The 22,939-nt window shown below is 41.8% G+C and overlaps 2 protein-coding genes across 4 annotated transcripts; both read right to left on the bottom strand.

Moving 5' to 3' along the window:
• Positions 1 to 13,151: 13,151 nt before the first annotated feature.
• Positions 13,152 to 14,883, bottom strand: LOC125244643 (putative nuclease HARBI1). The gene is made up of 4 exons (XM_048154789.1): positions 14,412 to 14,883; positions 14,227 to 14,342; positions 14,019 to 14,130; positions 13,152 to 13,924 (listed from the first exon to the last, which is right to left on the bottom strand). The coding sequence occupies exons 1-4, from the start codon at positions 14,881 to 14,883 to the stop codon at positions 13,554 to 13,556; spliced, it is 1,071 nt and encodes a 356-aa protein (XP_048010746.1). The 3' UTR covers positions 13,152 to 13,553.
• Positions 14,455 to 17,518, bottom strand: LOC125244877. 3 transcript variants are annotated; one of them, XR_007179399.1, is made up of 9 exons: positions 17,140 to 17,518; positions 16,136 to 16,206; positions 15,872 to 16,048; positions 15,720 to 15,781; positions 15,551 to 15,637; positions 15,422 to 15,463; positions 15,180 to 15,353; positions 14,986 to 15,100; positions 14,455 to 14,581 (listed from the first exon to the last, which is right to left on the bottom strand). XR_007179399.1 is itself a non-coding variant. In XM_048155252.1 (9 exons), exons 1-8 carry the CDS (start codon positions 17,295 to 17,297, stop codon positions 15,065 to 15,067), a joined length of 807 nt encoding a protein of 268 aa, XP_048011209.1. In that variant the 5' UTR covers positions 17,298 to 17,518; the 3' UTR covers positions 14,825 to 14,966. The 3 variants fall into 3 exon arrangements, 2 of the variants coding, with proteins under 2 accessions (XP_048011209.1, XP_048011200.1); XM_048155252.1 differs by lacking the exon at positions 14,455 to 14,581 and adding an exon at positions 14,825 to 14,966 and having other exon boundaries at positions 15,065 to 15,100; XM_048155243.1 differs by lacking the exon at positions 14,455 to 14,581 and having other exon boundaries at positions 15,075 to 15,353.
• Between the last annotated feature and the right edge of the window lie 5,421 nt (positions 17,519 to 22,939).

Here is a 22,939-nt window from a genome sequence, read left to right as displayed (position 1 = left end):
CATTTGTTTTTACTGCAAAAAGACTTTTTAAAATAATGTTTTATTTAATATATTTGTTATTATTGATTTTTTTTTAATGGCCAATTCAAATTTTTTTGGAGCAAATTTGATACCGGTTGCCAATTTTGGTATACAGGCACCACTGCATTTTGAGCATGAGCAGTTGTTTTTGATTTAAATTAGATTGTATAATTTCAAGATTTACAGGAAAAAAACAGCATGGTCTGACTTTATAGCTTTATGAAATTATGTGTTACACTTTTAACAAGGATGCGATGTCCGTTCTTGGGGCAACACATTTATTTCTGTTAAGAAACATGAAAAAGACAAGTTCACAAGGATCACTTTCCGCTTTGTGTGCACGACACTCATCACGTACTGAATACTATTTCTATTCTGTCAGCATCAGGTACCTTAACAGAGTATCATTAACAATAATATGTCTGATCGTCCAAATGTCTACACAGATACATGGCAATGGACATATTACTCTTAATACCACACTCAATTCTCAAGAAATACCTGCTCTAAATCCATAAAAATTGTGACTAAATAGATCTGAAGGTGTTTGGTGCTCACTCTCACAAAGTATTAAAGAAAGGTATGTTGAATAACATATCACGGGGTAATGCATAAACTCAAACATATCTATGAAGATAACTTTTTAGCATTTATCCCCATTACTTCAGCATTAATAACTGTTTGAAGTGGTATTAATACTCTTTTTAATCACTGTTTTAAATCTGAAATATGCTAATGAACTGACTTTATCTCATGAACTAGATTTTAACAAAACAGCAGTTACTATGTTTTCAATAAAAATCTCACGAAATGATTAATAAAAGTATTTTACCACTGAATCGTATTGGAATTCTTATCAACAGTACATCCTGAATGCACTTTTAAATGTAATGGCTGACAGAGTGACACTAAATGAGGCTTTATTGTGTTAATGTGTGCTTTCTTAACTCTGGCTGCACGTCACTACACGACTAATCAATGTTCACAGGCTACACGTCTATTTAGTTAATAATCATGACTCGTTTGCATTTATATCATATATATCGTAAATCTCAACGATATGTATTTTTAGAAATTTACTTCTCACTTTGATCGTGCTGAAAGTTAGTCTTTCTTGATAACACGCTCGTCCGCCATTTTATGTAGGCTACGCCACTCTTAATCACGGTTAAAGTCAATATTTTACTGATTCATGTGTAAACTAAAAATCTACAAGAACACAGTACTGTTGGACATTACTACAGTAGTGATTAGTGTCAGCTTACCTGTTAAGAAACATGAAAAAGACAAGTTCACAAGGAGCACTTTCCGCTTCGTCTGCTCGACACTCATCACGTACTGAATACTATTTCTATTCTATTAGTCAGCTACTGATGCATAGTAGCCTACGACGCTTGGGTGCCCCCTGCTGGCAAAGCTAACAAGAACCATTTTACGCAAAACAGTGCAATCCAGCAATGCAAATTAATTTCAAACAAATTTTCTGTGTTCCCAGATAACAGTCATTAATTAGTTAAAAATTTGAAGGGGGCATTTTTTTATCTGTCTTTTTATGGGCTACATTATGCTACATAAGACACCTGCACAAAACAAATAGCAAATTCATTCTCTGTCAGTAGGTGGCGCTTGTGGAACAGCAGTGATATAGCGTTTACTTGGTTACCACTGTACACAAAGCAGCACTGCACTTATAAAATAAGACAGTTCACTTCTAAGTTACATTCATATAAACCCCAATTATTTATATTTGTCCGGTGGACCATGCATAACTGTTATTTTATTATTGTTCAAATCATCCCACGGGCCGGATTGGACACTTTTGTGGGCCGTATTCGGCCCGTGGGCCGAATGTTTGACACCTGTGATTTAATGTAATGTAAATATAGCTGCAATCAGCAATGATCAGGATCCAAGCACAAATCAGTAATGTAGTTCATGAGCCATTCCACCGAATGGGTGATATTTCTATCCCAGGGACATTGTATGTATAAATATGTGACAATGAACTCTAAAATACATTTTATTATTAAGCAAAGTGTCCTGAACATTAATCTAAATGAACACACACACACACAAACACACACACACACAAAATAGCATTTGTTACATGTCCCCGCTATCTAAACCTTAACTTTATCATGAAATATAATCATTAATTTTTTGCATTGTTGTGACTCCCAGGTTTTCACTCAGTCCCTCACACATTGCCCCCTCTAAAAAAAACTTGGAATATGCCACAATACACATTTTCAACAGGAAGTTGCATCATCTAGATCTTATGCAGCCATGAGAACACCAAAAGTAAGTCCTCTCATTTTAATTTCTGTATATTTGATGAAATATTAACTATGACTGATAAGGTCAAACTCAGTGTACTGTCCTTTTACCTGAATTATTTCTTAGATGTTATTTGTTAATAAAAAAATATCAACTTTAGGTAAGTCACTAGAATTTGCATCCTCATGCTATCAGCATATACTCCATGTGGCCATATGCTATGTATTTGATAATTTCTTGCTTACTCAATCCTGTTATTTGCAGTCCTGTTACTCATATTAAAAATAACAGGAGTGAGTAAAAGTAACAGGAGTGAGTAGAGTCCTGATTTATTTGCCTGCTTTATGAGTTTTACAGTTGAAATTGTGGTAACACTTTAGTATAGGGAACACATTCACTATTAACTATGACTCTCCCTTTAATAAAGTCCTAATTTACTGCTTATTAACCCTTAAAATGCATGAATGTTTCGCCAATATTTCTTACATATTCGGGTCTTTATCGACCCGGATCTAAATCTAACACTGAAGGATCTCTACCTGTTGCTTTAATATAAACTTCTCTGATATTAGACTTAGAATTACAGAAGAATAAAATAAATCATATTTTGTTACCTTTTGGAGCTTGGAAGGGTTCATTTTGAGCAGATGTTTTATGCCATCATCACTGTCCTTGTCAGAGCTCATTTTCCAGTACATTCAGCAAATAGGCTATTTTTATGTTTGAGGTCGCGAATATGAGCCCATTCGCAATCTCAAACATATTCTCAAAACTATATAATTTTCAACATCTTCAAAATCAATATTTAGATCGGTAACAGCTTCACCAGATCCATCGTGTGACAGTCATATTTTATTACTTACTTGCTCTGCAGTAAATCGCTTAGCCATTTCATGTTTTGCTTATTCTTTCGTTTTCTGTCTGGATAAATCTCACTTCATCATTGTATTTCAGACATTGCCACCTTGTGGAATAAAGGTGAATTGCACTTATTCCGTCATCTAAGATTCAATTATTGTTGTGCAGAAAAAATATACGTACACTCATACACACCTCGGGTCGTTAGCGACCCTATACAATTTTTACAAAATAAGAATACAAAAATAGGCAGTCTTTTATAATTTTATGATTTTTTTCTTGTTTTATTCTTTATAATGAATTGATTGAGGAATACCAAGAAGGTTGATGTCTATCTTTAAAAAATGAATGAGGAGGAGGGTTTTAAATGACGGTCGCTAAAGACCCGAGGTATGCATTTAAGGGTTAATAGTTAGTAAGGTCGCTGTTTAGTTTTTAGGTATTGGGTAAGATTAAGAATGTAGAATAAGGCATTAATATGTTCTTAATAAGAACTAATAAACAGCCAATTGTCACAGACACGCCAGGCTCCACCTCACCACAGTACCCACGCACCCAATCACCAGCGTACTAATCACCGCCACCTGCATCTCATTCACTCTGCAATCACCAGCACTACAAAGCCACCACACTCACACACACTCACTGTCCGGTCTCGTTTGCACTACAGCACTTGTATGCTTACCTCAAGGACTCCCTATCGACTTACTTACCTGCTCCAGCGATCTCCTTCATCTCCTCCGTCTCCTGGTCCCTTTGTGTGCTTACCTACCTGTGTGTGTGAGTGTCTCCAACGTCTCCCTTCATTTCATCTCAGCTCACGGATCTGCAAGTTAAACAAGGACAGTATCACTTTCTATTCATCTCTCAAGAACCTGATATCCACTGCTTTCACTCTGTGCTCTTCATATTGTTCAATAAAACTCACCTGGATTGCTTTTATCTCTGCCTCCGTGTCTATATCATAACAGAAGACCGGACCTTAACAACTTCACGGCATGAGCACCAACGATCCTTCCAGGAGCTCGTGGACGCGCTGCGTCGAGCACTCACACCACAACCCTCTACATCGTCACCCTCCAACACGGCTGTCTCCGCACCCGCCAGCACTACTCCTTCACCTGCATTCACCGCCAGTCCCATGGCCAAACCGGCGCCCTACTCTGGATCGGCGGAGGAATGCAGCGGATTCCTTCTCCAATGTGAACTGGTCCTGGAGATGCAGCCGCACCTCTACACTACTGATACAGCTAAAATAGCGTTCATTATTTCACAACTGCAAGGGAAGGCTCTTCAATGGGCAGATTCGCTATGGACCCAAAAAGGCCCAGTCGTCAAATCCTTTTCGGCGTTCGTCTCCCACTTCCGGGAAGTATTTGGGAAACCTCTGACAGATTCCTCGACTGGTGAGAAACTCTATAATCTAAAACAAAGAAATCTCTCTGTTAACGAATATGCCTTGCAGTTCCGAACGCTAGCCGCCACCAGCGGTTGGAACGAGCAAGCCCTCATCACCACTTTCCGTCAGGGGCTGGAACCCACCGTGCGGCTGCATCTCGCTGCATACGAGGACTCCATGGGATTAGAACGCTTCATCCAACTCGCCATCCGCGTGGGGTCCCGTATGCAGTCGTGTATCCAGGAGCACCAGGGCCAGTCATCCATCACCAACCTCCTCCGTCGGTCCGAACCCGTCAGCTCCCCAGAACCAGCTCCAGAACCCATGCAAATTGATCATTCTCGTCTCACCCCTAACGAAAGACAGAGAAGGCTGACCCTGAATCTTTGTCTTTATTGCGGAACTATGGGGCATAATCTCTCCACATGCCCAACACGTCCTCCTCGACCCGTGGTGAGTGCAATATTTCCCTCCATTCAGAAAATGAAACCGCTCACTACCATTGTAACCCTTACTGCTGTAAATATCTCTGTTCCAGTGGTGGCGCTCCTTGATTCAGGGTCAGCCGGAAACTTCATCTCAGGCGCCCTCTGTAGACAACTCCAACTCAAGGTCTCTCCTTCACCGACGAGCTATCAAATCCACTCCATCACGGGCAAACCCCTGAGCCGTAAACACATCCGTCACTGCGTGGGACCACTTCAACTTGGAGTCGGCGTCCTCCACTCGGAACACATCCATCTGCTGGTTCTGGAGGAATCCACCGCTGACGTGGTTCTAGGGCGCCCGTGGCTGGAACAACATAACCCCAACATCTCCTGGCGCACGGGCGAAGTCCTGAAGTGGGGCGATCACTGCTTCCCAGACTGCTTCCCAGCGCTTCCTGTTCCGAAATCTCCACTACCCCAGTCTCTACTCGTCAACGCCACGTCCATCGAGAGCCCGGTCGAGAAGCGCTCCGTGGATGTTCCCCCGGACTACGCCCCCTTCAGTGACGTGTTCTGCCCGCAACGCGCCTCCAAGCTTCCTCCACACCGGCCATGGGACTGCGCCATCGATCTGCTACCGGGTGAACCAGTGCCCAGGGGACGTATATACCCCCTGTCAATACCGGAGGAGAAGGCCATGGAGGACTACATCCAGGAAGCACTCGAACAGGGTTACATCCGTCCGTCTACTTCCCCTGCTGCTTCAAGCTTCTTTTTTGTGGCTAAGAAGGACGGAGGCTTGAGGCCCTGCATCGACTACCGTGCCCTCAACAAGATCACCGTAAAATTCCGCTACCCACTTCCCCTCGTCCCAGCGGCCCTGGAACATCTCCGCGGTGCCACTGTGTTCACCAAGTTGGACCTCCGCAGCGCGTACAACCTCATCCGGATACGTGAGGGGGACGAGTGGAAGACCGCCTTTGTCACGCCCACAGGACACTACGAGTATCTCGTCATGCCGTATGGCCTGGTCAACGCCCCCTCCGTATTCCAGGATTTCATCCACGAGGTGCTCCGGGAGTTTCTCCATAAGTTCGTTCTGGTATATATCGATGACATCCTCATCTACTCCCGGAGCTTGGCCGAACATCGCCACCACGTTGCGGAGGTCCTCCAGCGCTTACGGCAGTTCCATCTCTTCCTCAAGGCTGAAAAATGCTCATTTCACCAACCCTCCGTCCAGTTCCTGGGGTACGTAATTGATCACAGTGGCATCCGGATGGACGAGGGGAAGGTCTCCGCTATACAGTCCTGGCCCATTCCTACTACCATCAAAGAACTCCAACGATTCCTAGGTTTCTCCAACTTCTACCGCCGGTTCATCAAAAACTACAGTACTATCGTCTGTCCACTCACCAACCTACTCCGTCACCAGCCCAAGTCTCTGTCCTGGTCTTTACAAGCCACCAACGCCTTTGAAACCCTGAAAAGAGCCTTCACCACCGCTCCCCTCCTCGTCCACCCTAACCCGGATCTCCCGTTTATCGTGGAAGTGGACGCATCTACCACCGGAGTGGGAGCGGTCCTATCCCAGCAGCAGGGGGTACCAAGTAGACTCCATCCATGCGCCTTCTTCTCCCGCAAGCTCAACCCGGCGGAGGTCAACTACGACATCGGTGACCGCGAACTCCTGGCCGTCAAGCTTGCCCTCGAGGAGTGGAGGCATTGGTTGGAGGGAGCAACTCACCCTTTTCAAGTTCTCACCGATCACAAGAACCTTGAATATCTAAAGGCCGCTAAGAGACTCAACCCCCGCCAAGCTCGCTGGGCCATGTTCTTCTCTAGATTCAACTTCTCCATCTCCTACCGCCCTGGTTCTAAAAATACTAAAGCTGACGCTCTGTCTCGCCTCTATGCTCCTGAGGAGAAGCCCGAAGAGCCTGATACAATTCTGCCGGAGTCCATCTTCGTGAGCCCCATCCAGTGGTCCGAAGAAACCATTCCCTCCTCCAATGCCTCCACACGCACTCCGCCGGGTTGCCCTCAAGGCTTGCAATACATCACACGGGCACGTCGCACTCCACTCCTGCACAGCATCCACTCATCACTTGGCACTGGTCACCCGGGGGTCAATGAGACCCTCTCGTTGCTCAAACAACGCTTCTGGTGGCCCAACATGGCCAACGACGTCAGGAGGTACGTGCAGGGCTGCAGGGAGTGCGCCATCTCCAAGAGCCCACGCCATCTTCCAACCGGCAAGCTCTTTCCTCTGCCCGTTCCTGAGAGACCCTGGTCACACCTGGGAGTGGACTTCGTCACCGATCTCCCCGAGTCTGACGGTCACACATGCATCCTGGTGGTGGTGGACCGCTTCTCAAAGGCCTGCCGTTTGATACCCCTGGAGGGTCTGCCTACTGCCATGGCTACTGCAGAACTAATGTTCAATCATGTTTTTCGCTATTATGGATTACCTGAAGACATCGTCTCCGACAGAGGACCCCAATTTGTCTCCCACGTCTGGAAAGCCTTCTTCTCCCTCCTGGGTGTGACCGTCAGCCTATCGTCTGGATACCATCCTCAGTCGAACGGGCAGACGGAACGGAAGATCCAGGAGATCGGCCGCTTCCTGCGTACCTTCTGTCACGGCCACCAGAACTCCTGGAACCAGTACCTGGGTTGGGCCGAGTACGCACAGAACTCCCTCCGCCAAGCCTCAACTGGACTAACACCCTTCCAGTGCGTACTCGGCTACCAACCCCCGATGTTCCCCTGGGACGGGGAACCCTCCAACGTTCCGGCAGTCGACTACTGGTTCCGGGAGAGCGAGAGGGTGTGGGACTCAGCTCACCACCAGCTGCAGAGGGCCCTGCGCAGACGCAAGATGGCAGCCGACCTTCGACGCTCCGAGGCTCCTGTCTACCAGCCGGGGCAGAAGGTCTGGCTGTCCACCCGGGACATCAGGATGCGTCTGCCCTGCAAGAAGCTGAGTCCCCGCTTCATTGGCCCGTTCACCATCCTTCGGCAGATCAACCCCGTCACCTATCGTCTCCAACTCCCAGCACAGTATAGTAGAATCCATCCTACATTTCACGTGTCCCTACTCAAACCTCACCACCCTTCTGTTGTTCCCTCCACAGAGCCTGACGTGGCAGCCGCCGAGCCCCCCTTCCACTTCTTCTAGAGGACGGCACAGCCTACGTGGTCCACGAGATCCTGGATTCCCGGCGCCGTGGTGGTAAACTCGAGTACCTCGTGGACTGGGAGGACTATGGTCCCGAAGAACGCTCATGGGTTCCCAGGAATGATATCCTTGATCCTCTTCTGTTACAGAACTTCCATACCAACCATCCAGACAGACCTGCCCCGCGACCCAGGGGAAGACCACCACGACGTCGGGGTCCGCGGCCCTCAGGAGCGGGCCGTGGGAGGGGGGTACTGTCACAGACACGCCAGGCTCCACCTCACCACAGTACCCACGCACCCAATCACCAGCGTACTAATCACCGCCACCTGCATCTCATTCACTCTGCAATCACCAGCACTACAAAGCCACCACACTCACACACACTCACTGTCCGGTCTCGTTTGCACTACAGCACTTGTATGCTTACCTCAAGGACTCCCTATCGACTTACTTACCTGCTCCAGCGATCTCCTTCATCTCCTCCGTCTCCTGGTCCCTTTGTGTGCTTACCTACCTGTGTGTGTGAGTGTCTCCAACGTCTCCCTTCATTTCATCTCAGCTCACGGATCTGCAAGTTAAACAAGGACAGTATCACTTTCTATTCATCTCTCAAGAACCTGATATCCACTGCTTTCACTCTGTGCTCTTCATATTGTTCAATAAAACTCACCTGGATTGCTTTTATCTCTGCCTCCGTGTCTATATCATAACACCAATATTCTAGTAATATGCAAGCTAATAAGCAACTAGTTAAAAGACCCTAAAATAAAATGTTACTGAATTTGCTTAAATTATAGACATTTAGGATCAGTTTTACAATGTGAATACTGTACTTGCAGGGAGCCAGTCCACCACGAAGTGACTTAATCTTTTGTAAAAGATTGAGAGAACCCATACTATGCAGTTGCCAGAAACACCCACTCATGGCAAGCTGCAAGGGAAGGAGTGAAACACATCTGCAACCCTCTCTTTTCCCCCCTTTTTGACTCTCCTCCCCTTTCTCTCCCTTCCTCTCTCTTTTCCTCTCTCTCCTTCTTTCTCTTTCCACTTTTTTTCATTTATATTATAAAACAATAACTTGTCTCTCTTTATACATTTCATGTAAAATTCATTCAACAGAATTTTTATGTTAGTAACCATTATAGCACTTCGCTATCTATAACATTATTACAGTGAACGGGAGGGGATATATTTAGTTTTATCGTGGCCACAACATATCATCTCGTTGCAATATGATAGTATGTCATGGCATCTAAATGTTCAGCACCTGCTTTCACTGACTATTTGAATAAAAAAATATTTTTTATTTTTTGAAAGTGCCTGGTAATCATGGACTTATTGTAAAGGTTTTTCTTCATGTCCAACATCAGTGAGTCAATGAAGGACAATGGCATCTGCTGAACAGCTTTATGACACACTAGATGAGCAGGAAGAAGAAAAGCTGAAAGGTAATAAGGAAGGTAATAAAGGAAAGAATATCACTGTATAATAATATTAAAATTGTCATTTAAGAAATGTCATAAATGTCTCTCTATTTTAGTCCAGATGAGCAGCAGCCCTCACAGTGGAGTCAGTGTTGATCTGAATGCTGAAACAGGAGCAACTGTAAATGCTCCTGTACTCACTGGAAACACCATCGCAGGCCCAGTGACCATCATCTACAACACTGCAGGAAACGGTATCAATATAACAGTGTCCACTGAGACACAACTAATGAAGTTTGTTTTATGGGGATATAGCTCATGGACAGCCATGCTTTAGCTACATGCAACACAGGGTCTTTGGAAAAACATACCTGTGGGGACATATTTGCAAAATGCATACAAATATACACATATCACTTAACCAGCTCCATTTGTTTTGCTTTTTAGGTATAGTATGCTTGCTCGGTAGCTCAGATGGTTCAGAATTGTACTTGGGATGCAGAGAGTCCGAGTATGAATCCCATGAAAGATGAGTTATGACAAAAAAGAAGCTCAAAGGCAAAAGCTAGAATAGCATAGTTACGATTGCATTTTTATGTCACATTTGCTTTTTTTAACACTATCGGGTAGGTTTAGGTTTGGTGTGGGTGGGTGGTATGTTATTTAAAATGTATTTTCTTTTTGCAAAAATGTTCCTACAGGTACGTTTTTCTAATTAGCCTGGGCTGGCTACATGACAGTCTTTTCTTTAGTTTATCTCTATATTTTGTCTTTCATTTTTTACTTCTATCCATTTCTCTTTCCACACAGCACAACAAAAAGCCTCAGAGAGAGAGACGGATAAGCACACAGTAGAACAAGGTACAACAGTCATATTCTCTCACACTGCACTAACAGATACTGACCAACACCAACAGACACATTCGTTGGGTTTGGTTGGATCATTGTGTTGTCCCTGTTGACATTGGTTTGTTTTCATCAACTGAACATGTTCAATCAGCGTTTATCCGGTTGTGTAATGTTTGAGCAGGGACATAATGTTACGCAGCTCACAAGCAGTGTTAATAAATTAACATGCATTTTATCTAAATGCATTCTAAAATTCTAAACAATTTGTAATAAGGTATCAAGAATTATTCACAGTAGAATTATTTCTTTTGAAATGCCCACAATAACCACATTTGGTAACACTTTATAATAAGTATATTTACAAATTATCAACTATAGTTTATTCATAGTTTGTTTATTGTAGTCTATATATTGTTAATATGTTAATATTTATGGGGACTCTCCACAGGCGGGGAATCTCCTACATCTAAAATGAGAACTATTAAATGGTTAATAAGTTGTTAAAGCATAAAAAGCATTATCTAACTCTTTACATATGAGCTAATTAAACAATAATAATGAATGGAGAACTCACCATCTGTATATACTCTATTTGTATATCAACAATGTAGAGACTGTATTAACTATGAATTAACTATTAACTAATAAAGAGTGCAAAAAAAAAAAAAAGTGCTGCATGGGGTGTGAGTTCCTTATCTCAGTGTTCTTTGGATATAAAGGATGATTCAATTCATAAAAATTAATAACAGTCCAAGGCAATTATATTTTATATTGAAAAATATAAAAAGATTTTATTTCATCATGGTTTAAATATTTAAAAACAGGTGACAAGTACTGCACACCTACATTGCTCAGGGTGTGAGCAACAAACACTGGGTTCTTATAAGTAGCAGTTAATTAGTCATATAACAATCACCTGGTCACGCTGCACAGGACAAGCAGAAGAATCACTGTAAAGTTGCTTTGACAATCTGCATTGTAAAAAGCGCTATATAAATAAAGGTAAAAAAAAAAGAGAGAGAAAATTCAAAATAATACCCTGACGAAGGCTCATTAGCCGCAAGTACTTGCAGTACTTGTCACCTGCAATTAAATACTTCAGCCATGATGAAATAAAGGCTTTTTATATTTTTTTCAATAACACTCAAGTGCCTTGGACTGTTTTTATTTTTTATAAATTATAAACTAGTTTGCAAATTATGTGTAAGTACTTTATTACTGTATACTTATAATAAAGTGTTACCCAATATTTTGCATGTTCATTATCATTAATAACAACCACATTGAAACAAGAGAATATATAACAGCAAGCAGCAACTGTCCTAGCTTCTTAAGTCCGGAACACACCAAGCCAATGGTCGGCCGTCGGACAGTTTTTGTTCGTTGGCCGGCTAAGTTTTCTCAGTGTGTTCCGCTGAAGTGGTCCTCGTCTGCTTTTTTTTTCGGCCAATTCAACATGTTGAATCGGCATCGGAGCTCGTCGGTCAGTCTGCCCATCTGATCATTCTGATTGGCTGTTCAGCTACTGCCACCTGCTGGGACGGAAAGGCATTTCTTCTTACACAGGCACAGAATGGATGTGCTACTTGGCTGTCGGGTGTCAAGCCTCAGTTTGGTGTGTCAGGGCAACTTTGGACCCAGATGCTGCCGACCATTGTTGTCACCAGTTCGTCAGCGTCAGCTTGGTGTGTTTCTGGCTTTATACAAAGCAATCTTATACAAATAAATAGAATAGAACAGAGTCCTAGTGTCCCTAGTGGTAGTTTCATAAATAGTTTACAATTATCTAAAACAGAGGTCTTCAACCCTGCTCCTGGGGACCCACTGTCCTGCAAATTTATTTCCAACCTGCTTCAGCACACCTGCCTGTGATTTTCAAGCGATCCTGAAGAGCTTGATTAGCGGGTTCAGGTGTGTTTGATTAGGGTTGTAGCTAAACTTTGCAGGGCAGTAGGTCCCCAGAAGCAGGGTTGAAGATCTCTGGGGCCTGTTGCACAAAAGTAGGATAAGGGATTAAGCCAGGATATCTTGGTGATCCTGGCTCAATTGATCCCTAATCCGGTTGCACTAAAGCTGGATAGGGGGCAGGAGGATATGTTATGGTATAAATTACCATGGAGATTTATTCTGTGGAGCTAGCCTGCTCCAGACCAGGCTAAATTCCAGGATCTATTTAATCTCATCCCTAATGTCAGTCAGCAGTCGCCACAAATGGAAACCAATAGTTATTTCACTGCTCACTATACATTGTTATCACATATAACTAGACCCACTGTCATTATTTAAACGTTTGTGATCATTAATTTCAATCATTTTGGATAAATAATGATTTTTAGATGATGTTGCTATCATTAGATAATTTACAGTTTCCAATAGACTATAAGGCTATATATAAAATGATAGAATATTAGGGCCACAGAGGGAAAAAAAAAAGACAAGTCATAATATTGTAACCAGTTGTTTTAAAGGAGGACAGTTGTTAAAATGACAGATGTGGGGCATTTCGTGAAATTGTACTTCAGTATGGTTTCATAAACAAAGACATGCTGATGTGCCAGAATATGAAGTATCACATTGTCATAACTATCAAAACTGTAAAAAGAATATGTTGCTTTTCTGCAGAAAGAACCAGCCTCATAAATTTATGACTTTATCCTTTTTCCTCAGTGGGGCCCTAGTACTCTGTCATATAAACAAATACATATTCCATATGAATATAAAAACACAATGTGTAACATTATGTTCCTTTATTGAATAAGGACAAAACAAAGCAGGTAAACTATCAGCTCCTTTCGAAACTGAAGTCACAGTGACTCTACAAGATGGAAAGCACAGAATCAAAGCATATTATACAAAATGATACATACACATTCAAAGGTCTGTATATAACACACCCTGCATGTCTGCACACTAAAATAAATGCAGGACAAATCCATACACATCAACTGAACAGACAAATGAATGGATGCAGTAGCCTCCCTGCAGCCTTGTATTACACACAGTATACCGCACAAACATCATAAGAGGCCAAATTCGTAAAAAAACCAACCCAAAAAAACCCTATTTCCTCTGCCACAGCAGGACATTTTTTACCTAAATTGAAAGCACACATACTAACTAAAATAATTCAACACATATTGGTCCCTCAGCAGCCGACCACTGTCGTCATCAGGGAAGATTGCCGGATTGTCCCAGTCCATGGCTGGTGGCACTCTGGGGGCCCTCTCCTTCCTCAGGCAGGCCACATTGTGGAGGACAGCACAAGCCACAGTAATATCACATGCCCTAACAGGGTTGACCCTTAATTTGTGAAGGCAGTGAAAGCGTGCCTTCAGGAGGCCAAAGGTCATTTCAACTCTGGCCCTGGTCCTGGCATGGGCATGGTTGTAGGCCTGCTGTGCTTCCTGGGGGTCTGTGAAAGGTGTCAGGAGAAAAGGCTGGCAGCCATACCCCCTGTCTCCCAGCAACACACCAGAGAATTCACCTGTCAACACAAAATCTCATCATTACTACCTCATAAACACAGTGATATTCTTGACACAGCCATGATGGTTATAAATAGGGGTTGTGTGGCTTACCTTGTGATAGGCACTGATAGATTTCAGAGGCCCGAAAGATTCTGGAGTCATGGACTGAGCCAGGCCATTTTGCCACAACATTGCTGATCACACAGTCAGCATTGCAGACCATCTGAAATCATAAGATGAGGAATATTACACCAATCAATGCACATCATTGGCAATGCAGAGTGTTCGTCAATGGACAATATCAAAAAGTTATGTTCACCTGAACATTAATGCTGTGAAAGGATTTCCTATTCACAAAATCGGCCTCATGGGCACCTGAGGGGGCTTTTATCCTTATGTGTGTGCAGTCCACTGCACCAATGACATTGGGGAAACCTGTCACACAAAGTAATGAGTATCCTACTATGTGTTAACAGTTGTCCTGTAATTTGTAGATCCTCTTACCTGCAATCCTATAGAACTCCTCTTTCATGTCACAGAGTCTTCTGTGGCCAGGGAAGGAGATGAAGACATCTGCTAATGCTTTGATAGCCAGACACACACTCCTTATTGTGCGGCAAATTGTGGCCTTGTTCAGCTGTTCTGCATCCCCCACTGAGTACAGGAAGGCTCCACTAGCAAAAAAGCGCAAGGCCACACAAACCATTTGCTCCACACTCAGTGCATGGCTCCGTGCAGTGCGGTGCTTAATCCTGGGACCCAGTAGTCTGCATAGATACCTGATGCCATCTGCAGAAAACCTGTATCTTTCATATAGATGGTCATCAGGGAAGGCCAGTGGGTCCAACCGGTCCCTGAAGACCCTTTCTCGCCTGAAGGCTCTCCTCAGCACAAGTGCTTCTTCATCCACCACATCTCGCAAGAATGGGCATGCCATTGTCAGAGCAGAAAGGAACACACAATTTTGGGCCTTCATATAGGCTAGTGGCCACACCTGGTGCTGGGGGGGTGGGCAAAAGAGGCCGGTGCCTTATAACGATGACTTGGTTGTACTGATTGCTGTGAAAATAAAAAATACCTTAGAAAGATGCCACCGTCCTGTGTGCTCACAATAAGAGCTCATATGTCATGGCTCACTTGACTTTACGAGAATATACCTAATTTTTATTTTGAGCTGTGTCATCTTCTTGGAGCTGGGGGAGGAAAGAAAAATAATGATTAATACATTTGTGTTACAGTTAGCATACAGTGTACATTGAAGGCATATCTCACCTCCCTCTCAAGTTTTTTTATTTCAAGGTCCAGTTTCCTAATTGTCCTCTTTTTTATTTCGGACTCCAGTGCAAGATTTTCTATCTTTTTCTTCTTGTACTGAATGTCTATGTCTGCCAGTTCTATTTGGCGCCGGAGGTGGTTGCCATACAACTTTCTGATAGCTTGTGAGCTCTGTGAACACAATACAATTAGCGCAGCTGGAATTTGGCAGGATGTGGTGTCCTTTTATTAATACGCACTATGTTGCCAGGCTGGTTTTCCCACTGTATAGCATCTGGGTCCTGTAAAAGAAATTAGATTTTTTGATTTTGATGAGGACTCCTCACCATTGTAGAGTAAATAGTACTTTCACAGTCTTAACATGATACCTCATGCCTTCTGGAATCCACAGAGATGGTCTCCTCCTCATCATCGTCTCCATCATGTGCTGTTGCTGCTGCACTGGGGCTTTCACCCTATCACATTTAATCGGATTCATATTGAAGCTAGTAGACAAGACATGCCAGGCCTACAGTATGCCTTTGATGGAGTACTCACTGGATCAGCATCGTCTGGTGCTTGTGCTGGTGGCTCTAACAGGAACACAGTGCTGCCAGACACTGCAAGGCAATAGGTAAACCAAAGTCAGACAGTCCAAATTGATTCAATATGAATGTGGTTGTATTCCATGTAGAGATGGAAGGACATACCTTGAATGAAGCGGGTGGCATCTTGGGAGGAACCTATGCTCGTCTCTTTCCCCCCAGGGATCCCCTCTAAGACGGGCCTGCCTTTATTTAGCTCCAAGGCCATGTCCTCTGCTGGGGTAAGGTCAGCCTTTGGTGACCCACCACCCGTGCCTTGTCTGTGGGTATTCTTTTTCACTGCTAAAACAGTACAGACAATGTGTGAGCAGGCACCTTCTGGGTACAATATATGCTTGTGCTTTGTTAAATATTAGTCAGGGACCATACCATTCTGCAGAATGTTCTTGTATTTGATTTTGACCTGCTGCCATGTCCGTTTTGGCCCGTTCATGTTTAATCTACATCACACGCACACACACACACACACACACACACACACACACACACATTCTTTATCACAAGAACATTTAATGGAGTCACACTGACAAAAATGACTTGGTATTTTTGTATTGTTTTCAGTAAAAATATAAAAAAAAAAAAAAACACTAAAGATGTATTTTCTTGATTTTCTAAATGACCTAGCAAAATAAGTATAGGTTTAGACCAAAAATATAAACTTCAAGTAAATGTGTGCTTAAAACAAGCAAAAAATTTAAATATCTGTCAATATAATAAGAAAAATTCTCTTGAAATAAGTTTACTTTTTCCATAAACACTTACTTTTAGAAAAGTTCTCTTGTTTCACTGGCAGAGTTTTTTGCTTATTTTCCTAGGTTATTTTGCTCTAGAAAATATTTAAGATTTTTTTTAGATATTTTTTTTTGACTGAAAACAAGACAAAAATACTAAGTAAGAAAGACATTTTTGCAGTGCAGTGAGCAACCAACCTTGGGTCCTTTGAAAGGCGCTATATAAATTAAAGTGATTATTATTATAGCTCATCTATGTATTCAAGAAAATTTTATTTATATAGCACTTTTCACAATTGTTTCATTCTGTCAAAGCTGCTTTACATTAATAAAAGCAGGGGAAACACAAAAAAAACCGGTGGACAACATAATAAGCAGAGTACAACGGCTAAGATTAAACCGTACTGAGCGTAGTAACGTAAAATAATAATGTAAGGCTTTAATAATAATATATCATAGCTTTATACAGTGTGATGGAGTTACGTTACACAATTTCACTCATATATGCAGTGCATTTCAATAAAAAATTTAACCGTTTCATAATTACAGTACAACTGCGTTTTTGGAGATGTGAATTAAATATTTGATTTGTAATTGTGATGTTTCAGCGGAGCGGTGAGTGTGTAATTGTGCACTACTTACGCATTCAGGCGGTCTGCAATACTTTGCCACGCTTTTTCTCTTTGCTTTATCACTGTGGCGGTGTTGCCTTTCTTCTTAATTATATCTTTTACCTCCTCGTATGCCTCCATGAGGATTTGTGCTTCCGACGGGGAAAAGTACGCGGCTCTAGTTGCCATGGTAAATCAGTTAATCTGTGATCTGTGGCGGGGTCTATTTGAGTGAGCCGTGAGCGCGCACCTATCCAGGATTGGTTTCACCTGGCTTAATGAATCCGTGTCTGCTCATCCTGGCTTGGTCTTTGTGCAACCAATTAAGCCTGGACGCACATGTTTTGGCTTTATTGAGCTCAGCTGAGTCATTTATCCCGGATGTCTTAATTCTACTTTTGTGCAACAGGCCCCTGGTCTAAAAGCTTTAATGAAAACTTTTTACACCCTGATAAAATTGATTATAATGGTTGATCAGTAGGTGTCACTATGACGAAAATTGGTATCGTCAAGGCATTGTACATGTAAAATCCCTTTGTTTTTGTTGATACTCTTGTACACTTTGTGGTGATACTGATCTGTCTTGACTTGTACAAATGAGATGCTCAAGTAAATCAAGTTCATTGATATTTATTTTTGAAAAAAATAAATCAAACTTAAATGTTAAATCCTATAATTGTGTCACGCCAACAATAAACGCTTCCAAACACTCATTCACACTTATCTTGTGGTCAATGCTTGTTATCCTGGTATCAGCACCCCCTGCTGGACTGGAATTACGGCCTTTATATGAATTTCTCCCACTGCCTGCAGGAGAAAGATATACTTGTTCTTAAAGTTTTACTATTTTTACTTATTTATTATAAGTGTCAGGTTTGGGTGTTGAAGGGATGAAGTGAGGACTCAATTGCAGGAAAATGGCTTTTATTAATTATAAAAAATAAAACAAAACAGAAAAAAAACTACCCCGTGGGGTAAAACAAGACTTTGACTTGACTTGACTTGACTTGGCTAGGCTAGGCTAGGCTAGGCTAGGCTTGAGAGAACCACACGAAAGGGAAACATACAACAACGATCCAGCACAGGACTGCAAACACAAGGAGAATAAATAGGAGAGCAAACAAGGCAGGTAACAAGGGAGGAAAGGTGGGGCAAAGAAACCAATAATGAGGTAACAAGATGGGCGGGGTCAAGACAATAGACATGAGAGCACATGGCACAAAGAAACACATGACAAGCCATGTGCTCACACCAAACATAAAAACAGAAGCACTAAACGAGACATGAACATGCAGCTAATGAGAGAACCCATAAGCCACGTGTTCACACAAAACAAGACAACATGAGAGCACGCAGCCCGTGAAACAGACTGCGTGCTACACAGCACAAGACAAAAAACACGAAAGCATACGGCAGGTGAAAACAAACCTCATGCTACACAAAACATGACAATACAAGAGCGCCTGGCCAGTAAGAACCGACCAGGCACTTCACAAATCATGAGACAAGAACGCACGGCAAGTGAAAACGCACACTTTGTCAGATATAGTATAATCCTGTCAGTAAACTGTGAACCACTCTTTATCTAGCCCACTATGAGTGCCCCAGCAGTCAAGGGGAATCGGAAAAGAGATGGAACAATCAGCAATAAAGAAAAAACTGAAAGATACCACCATCTCCAGAGAGGATCTCGACACTGTGATTGCTAACTGCTATCAAACTAGCGCTCAAAGAGCAACAAAGTACTCTCGATTCGGTTGTGGCTTCAACTGTAAGAGAAGCGATAGACTGTACTGACCCCAGCACTCCGTGATCTACATTAAGATATACAAACGACCAACGATTCTGTTAAAGAACTAAAAGCAGAAGTTGAAAAGCTAGCCAACACGGCAAAACAGACACATGACCGGGTTGATTCTGTTCAAGCAGCTGCACGTGAGGATAAGACAGTCACAAACTCAAAGGTGCTATATGTAAGATTTTCACTTTAATAAAGCATAAAAATACCCCAATATATTTGCAGATATTTAGGAAACATGTTAAGTTCAGCTACTTGTTTCTCAGAAAAACAATGATACAGCCAGATATTCTACTTTGAAATGTGCGTTCCATGTCGGAATGTCTGTCTTTGTTTTGGTCTGTGCGAAACCGTGTGCTGCCAGTTTATCCAATAGTATTTCGACATCACAGTTTGCCAGTTGGCGGAAAACACTGCATATTGCAGCCATGGAAACCAGCAAACAAACTGGGTCAGAGTATCGCAGATTCTACCTGACCTAAAAAGCCTCTGAATCCATCTAAAAATCTCTGAACGACAGCATATTAAAACACATATAAATCAACTCATCGGCTTTCATTGTCAATTGTGCTCCCTCTTGTTGTGTGTCCTCAAGCTGGCAACCCGTGTCTTTGAAGGAGGGGGTGGGGCAAACAGTATTTTGAATTTGGACTGCAATACCTATTTCATTCCTACATACAACACCTTTAAGAAATCAGCTGGAACAACTGACTGGCATTGAAGACAGTAGCAGGAGAAATAACATATGACTGGTGGGTTGAGGGCTCCGACGTAGCTGGCTCCGACGTAGCTGGCTTCCTCAGAGCTAATCTTCCCAAATGGATCCCTTCACTGAATCCTGAAATCAAGATAGACCGGGCCCATCATGTGTATGATGGAAGGAAAAACTCAGCCGCACACAAACATCTTCCGTGTCCTAAGATGTCATGACAGGTCGGCGATCCTGAAGGGTGCTCGGCAGGTGTATCCGGTGACATTCATGCAGGAAAATGTCACGCTACTATTTTTTTCTGACTTTAGTTCAGCCTCAACTACCAAGAGAAAAAGCTTTAATCCAGTCTTGAAGAAGATGACAGCACTCGGTCTCCAGCCCTTCCTCATCTACCCGGCGGCAATTAAACTACGGCACAAATGTGAGCTGATGCTGTTCGACTCTCCTCAAAAGGCATAGAATCCCTTCAGCTCAATGAGGAGATAAAGTTTGTGATGATTCTGACTGCCCTGAAGAGAACATTAACATGGTGGCCATCTTGTTCTGTATGCTTGTCCACTGACTGGTAAATAATAGCGATTTATTTTATTTATTTATGGGCAAATGGAGAGCAGGTTTGATCACTACATTTCTGGCTCAGTGAGCCTTTGGTAACCTGTTTTGCATTGAAGTGGACTGGTCATGGATCATGGATTTGTTTCTGCTTATGCAGATCTACATTCTCAGTAATGTGCGGCCTGCTTTTTTGTACATAGTTCCACGTCGTTCCTTTTTCTTGTTTTTATATTTCCTGCAATTTATCTTGCTTTTGTTTTAAAAGGATTATGCATCACGATGGATTGGTATCTAGGATACATCTGTAACATCAGGTGCTTTTCTCTACATGTTTTGGGAATGTCCAATTGTTGTTAACCTATGGACTTATATAAATACTGTTTTGTCCTTTTTACTGCAAATTGATTAGATCTCTTATCCAGGTTTATGTCTACTCGGTCCCACTTTATATTAAGTGGCCTTAACTGCTATGTACTTACATTTAAATTAATCATTTGATACAATGCACTTATTGTGCATTGACTATGTACATTTAGTGTGTATTAGCGTTACATGTACATTTCAATTTCTGTAGCCACTCCGCAGTCCGACGTCTTTTGCTCTTGACTACGTGTGAATCTCCAGTTGTCACTGATGATTGTCATTTGGATCTATCTGGATCCAAATCCACAATCTGCCATCAAAATGATGTTTAATTATTTCAGCTGCTTGTGAGATAAGGCTATAAATGATCCGCCTCACATGCGATATAGCTACTAGCTGGGACTCCTTCTTTATGTATACAGATGTGATGCAAAGACAAAAGGCGACTTGCTCGAATTTCCTGCGGAAACCCACCAGTACCACCCAATTTATAAAACATTATTACAAGCTTACCGTTGTAAATTGGGCTAAGGTAAGGAGATAGTTTTGAACACTGACTGGTTATGTACTTGCTCAAAAACTGATTTGGATCATTTTTAACCAAAAAAAGTTACGGACAGCAGCTTTAAGTATTAATACAGAGATAGTAAGTTAAAAGCACAATTCAGTTTATATTCATAGTGTCTCAAAATAGCAGTTGAGTACACTTCGATGTTTTTAAGATTGTCTTAAGAACTACTAAAGAAGAATTTTTGGTATATAAAGTACAAAATTAGTGCACGAAAAAAGAGCACTTTAAGTACATTATGGAAGTGTACTTTTTTCACTTGGGACATAAGGAAAGCCACTCTTGCCTGTGATGCTACTGTCTTTCAGAGGGCCATTAACCACCCACCCCAGTCGGGTTTTCACTGCATATGATCTGTCACATAGACTGTAAAAAAAGATGGACGACGCACCTTCACTCCTGAGACATCTTGAGTCTCGAGTCTGCGCAGTAGTGAGCACAAAGTGGAACCGCGATATCAATGTCCCGCCCAAACTCAGAACAACTCATTATGTTGGTGTGAAGTAAACAGTTATGGAAATGTAGAAATTAAAGTTAAAGCTCCAATCACCTCACGAAGATCCAGAAAAAAGTCTGTTGGCACCTCAAGCTGTCAATCTCAGCTGTCAATCACGACGTCTCATCCTTTTTTATAGTATCAAATAACTAATTAAAACCAAACTTTTTTAAAGAACGAACACTTGAACTAACACCAGCATCATTAAAAACAGCCTAAAATGACAGAAATTGTCTTTAGAAAAAAATATTTGAAGTGTAATTTAATTGTTTAGTTTGTCTAACATCTAGGACAGTCCTTACTCATGTGTCCATCCCATCTGAGACATCCAAAACATACTCCATTCTTTTTAAAGAAAATTATCTTCTCCTTGTGTACTTGCTTCTTAAACTTTGGACAGCCGGCTAATTCATGTTTCACCATTACAGAACAGACATGAGAGATTTGGGTTTCTTTGTGTTGTTGGCTGTGATGATTTTATATTCACACTATAAAAGGTTATTTCACACATGCAAAGGTTCATTTAAGCAGGACAAAAAATCCTGAAAATACAGCCTCACATCCTGATTGAAGTGCTAGCTGTCAATAGTTTCATATATCAAAAAGCTTTTAATAATTTATTGGCTTAAATATGATCTGAGTCTAATGGAGGCAATCCACTGAATGTATGTTGGCTATTTATTAGTACTTATTAAGCACATATTAATAAAAAGCCTTATTCTGCGTGACCTTAATCCTACCCAATACCTAAACTTAACAACTACCTTTCTAACTATTAATAACCAGTAAATTAGGAGTTTATTGAGGGAAAAGTCTTAGTTAATAGTTTATATTTGTTCCCTATGCTAAAGTGTTACCAAATATATTTTAGAAACTTTTAAATTGAAACCCAGTTGTCAGGGTTGGGAGATAAACCGGCAGACACAATTAACCATAGAAATTTGTCAAGCAGTAGAGATTTTGTGGTTATCTGTTGGGGTCAGAGATGTATAAAGTACTAGAGACCGCGACTTGAGTAAAAGTACAAGTGCTCTATCAAAAAAGTGACTTGAGTAGAAGTTGAAGTGCTCTTTAAGCACCACACTCAAGTAGAAGTACTAAAGTATTCAACATTTTTTGTACTTAAGTATTGCAAGTAGTTTATTTTAAAATTTACTACTCAAGTACTGAAAGTAAAAGTACAAGTATTGTGTTATGTAGTTATTAAAGAAAGTAATCAAAAGTTTAAACATCATATTGTTTTTTATTATTTCAAATGATAAACCTAAAGGACAATCACAATTCCTTTGGCTGTAACTTTTTGTAAACAAAAACAGATTAAGTGTGATTAAGTACCACT

This window comes from Megalobrama amblycephala, linkage group LG1 (assembly GCF_018812025.1).
Source record: "Megalobrama amblycephala isolate DHTTF-2021 linkage group LG1, ASM1881202v1, whole genome shotgun sequence".
Taxonomy (NCBI): domain Eukaryota; kingdom Metazoa; phylum Chordata; class Actinopteri; order Cypriniformes; family Xenocyprididae; genus Megalobrama; species Megalobrama amblycephala.
Note: the sequence above shows the minus strand (reverse complement) of the source record. Positions and strands in the feature narration are given on the sequence as shown.

Coding starts and splice junctions, on each gene's coding strand:
- LOC125244643 (XM_048154789.1), bottom strand. CDS start 14,883: ATGAAGGCCCAAAATTGTGTGTTCCTTTCTGCTCTGACAATGGCATGC. Junction 14,343..14,411: donor GGAGTTCTATAGGATTGCAG/GTAAGAGGATCT, acceptor TTTGTGTGACAG/GTTTCCCCAATGTCATTGGT. Junction 14,131..14,226: donor TTCACAGCATTAATGTTCAG/GTGAACATAACT, acceptor TTATGATTTCAG/ATGGTCTGCAATGCTGACTG.
- LOC125244877 (XM_048155243.1), bottom strand. CDS start 17,297: ATGGCAACTAGAGCCGCGTACTTTTCCCCGTCGGAAGCACAAATCCTC. Junction 16,207..17,139: donor ATTGCAGACCGCCTGAATGC/GTAAGTAGTGCA, acceptor CGTGTGATGTAG/ATTAAACATGAACGGGCCAA. Junction 15,354..15,421: donor AAAACCAGCCTGGCAACATA/GTGCGTATTAAT, acceptor TTGTGTTCACAG/AGCTCACAAGCTATCAGAAA.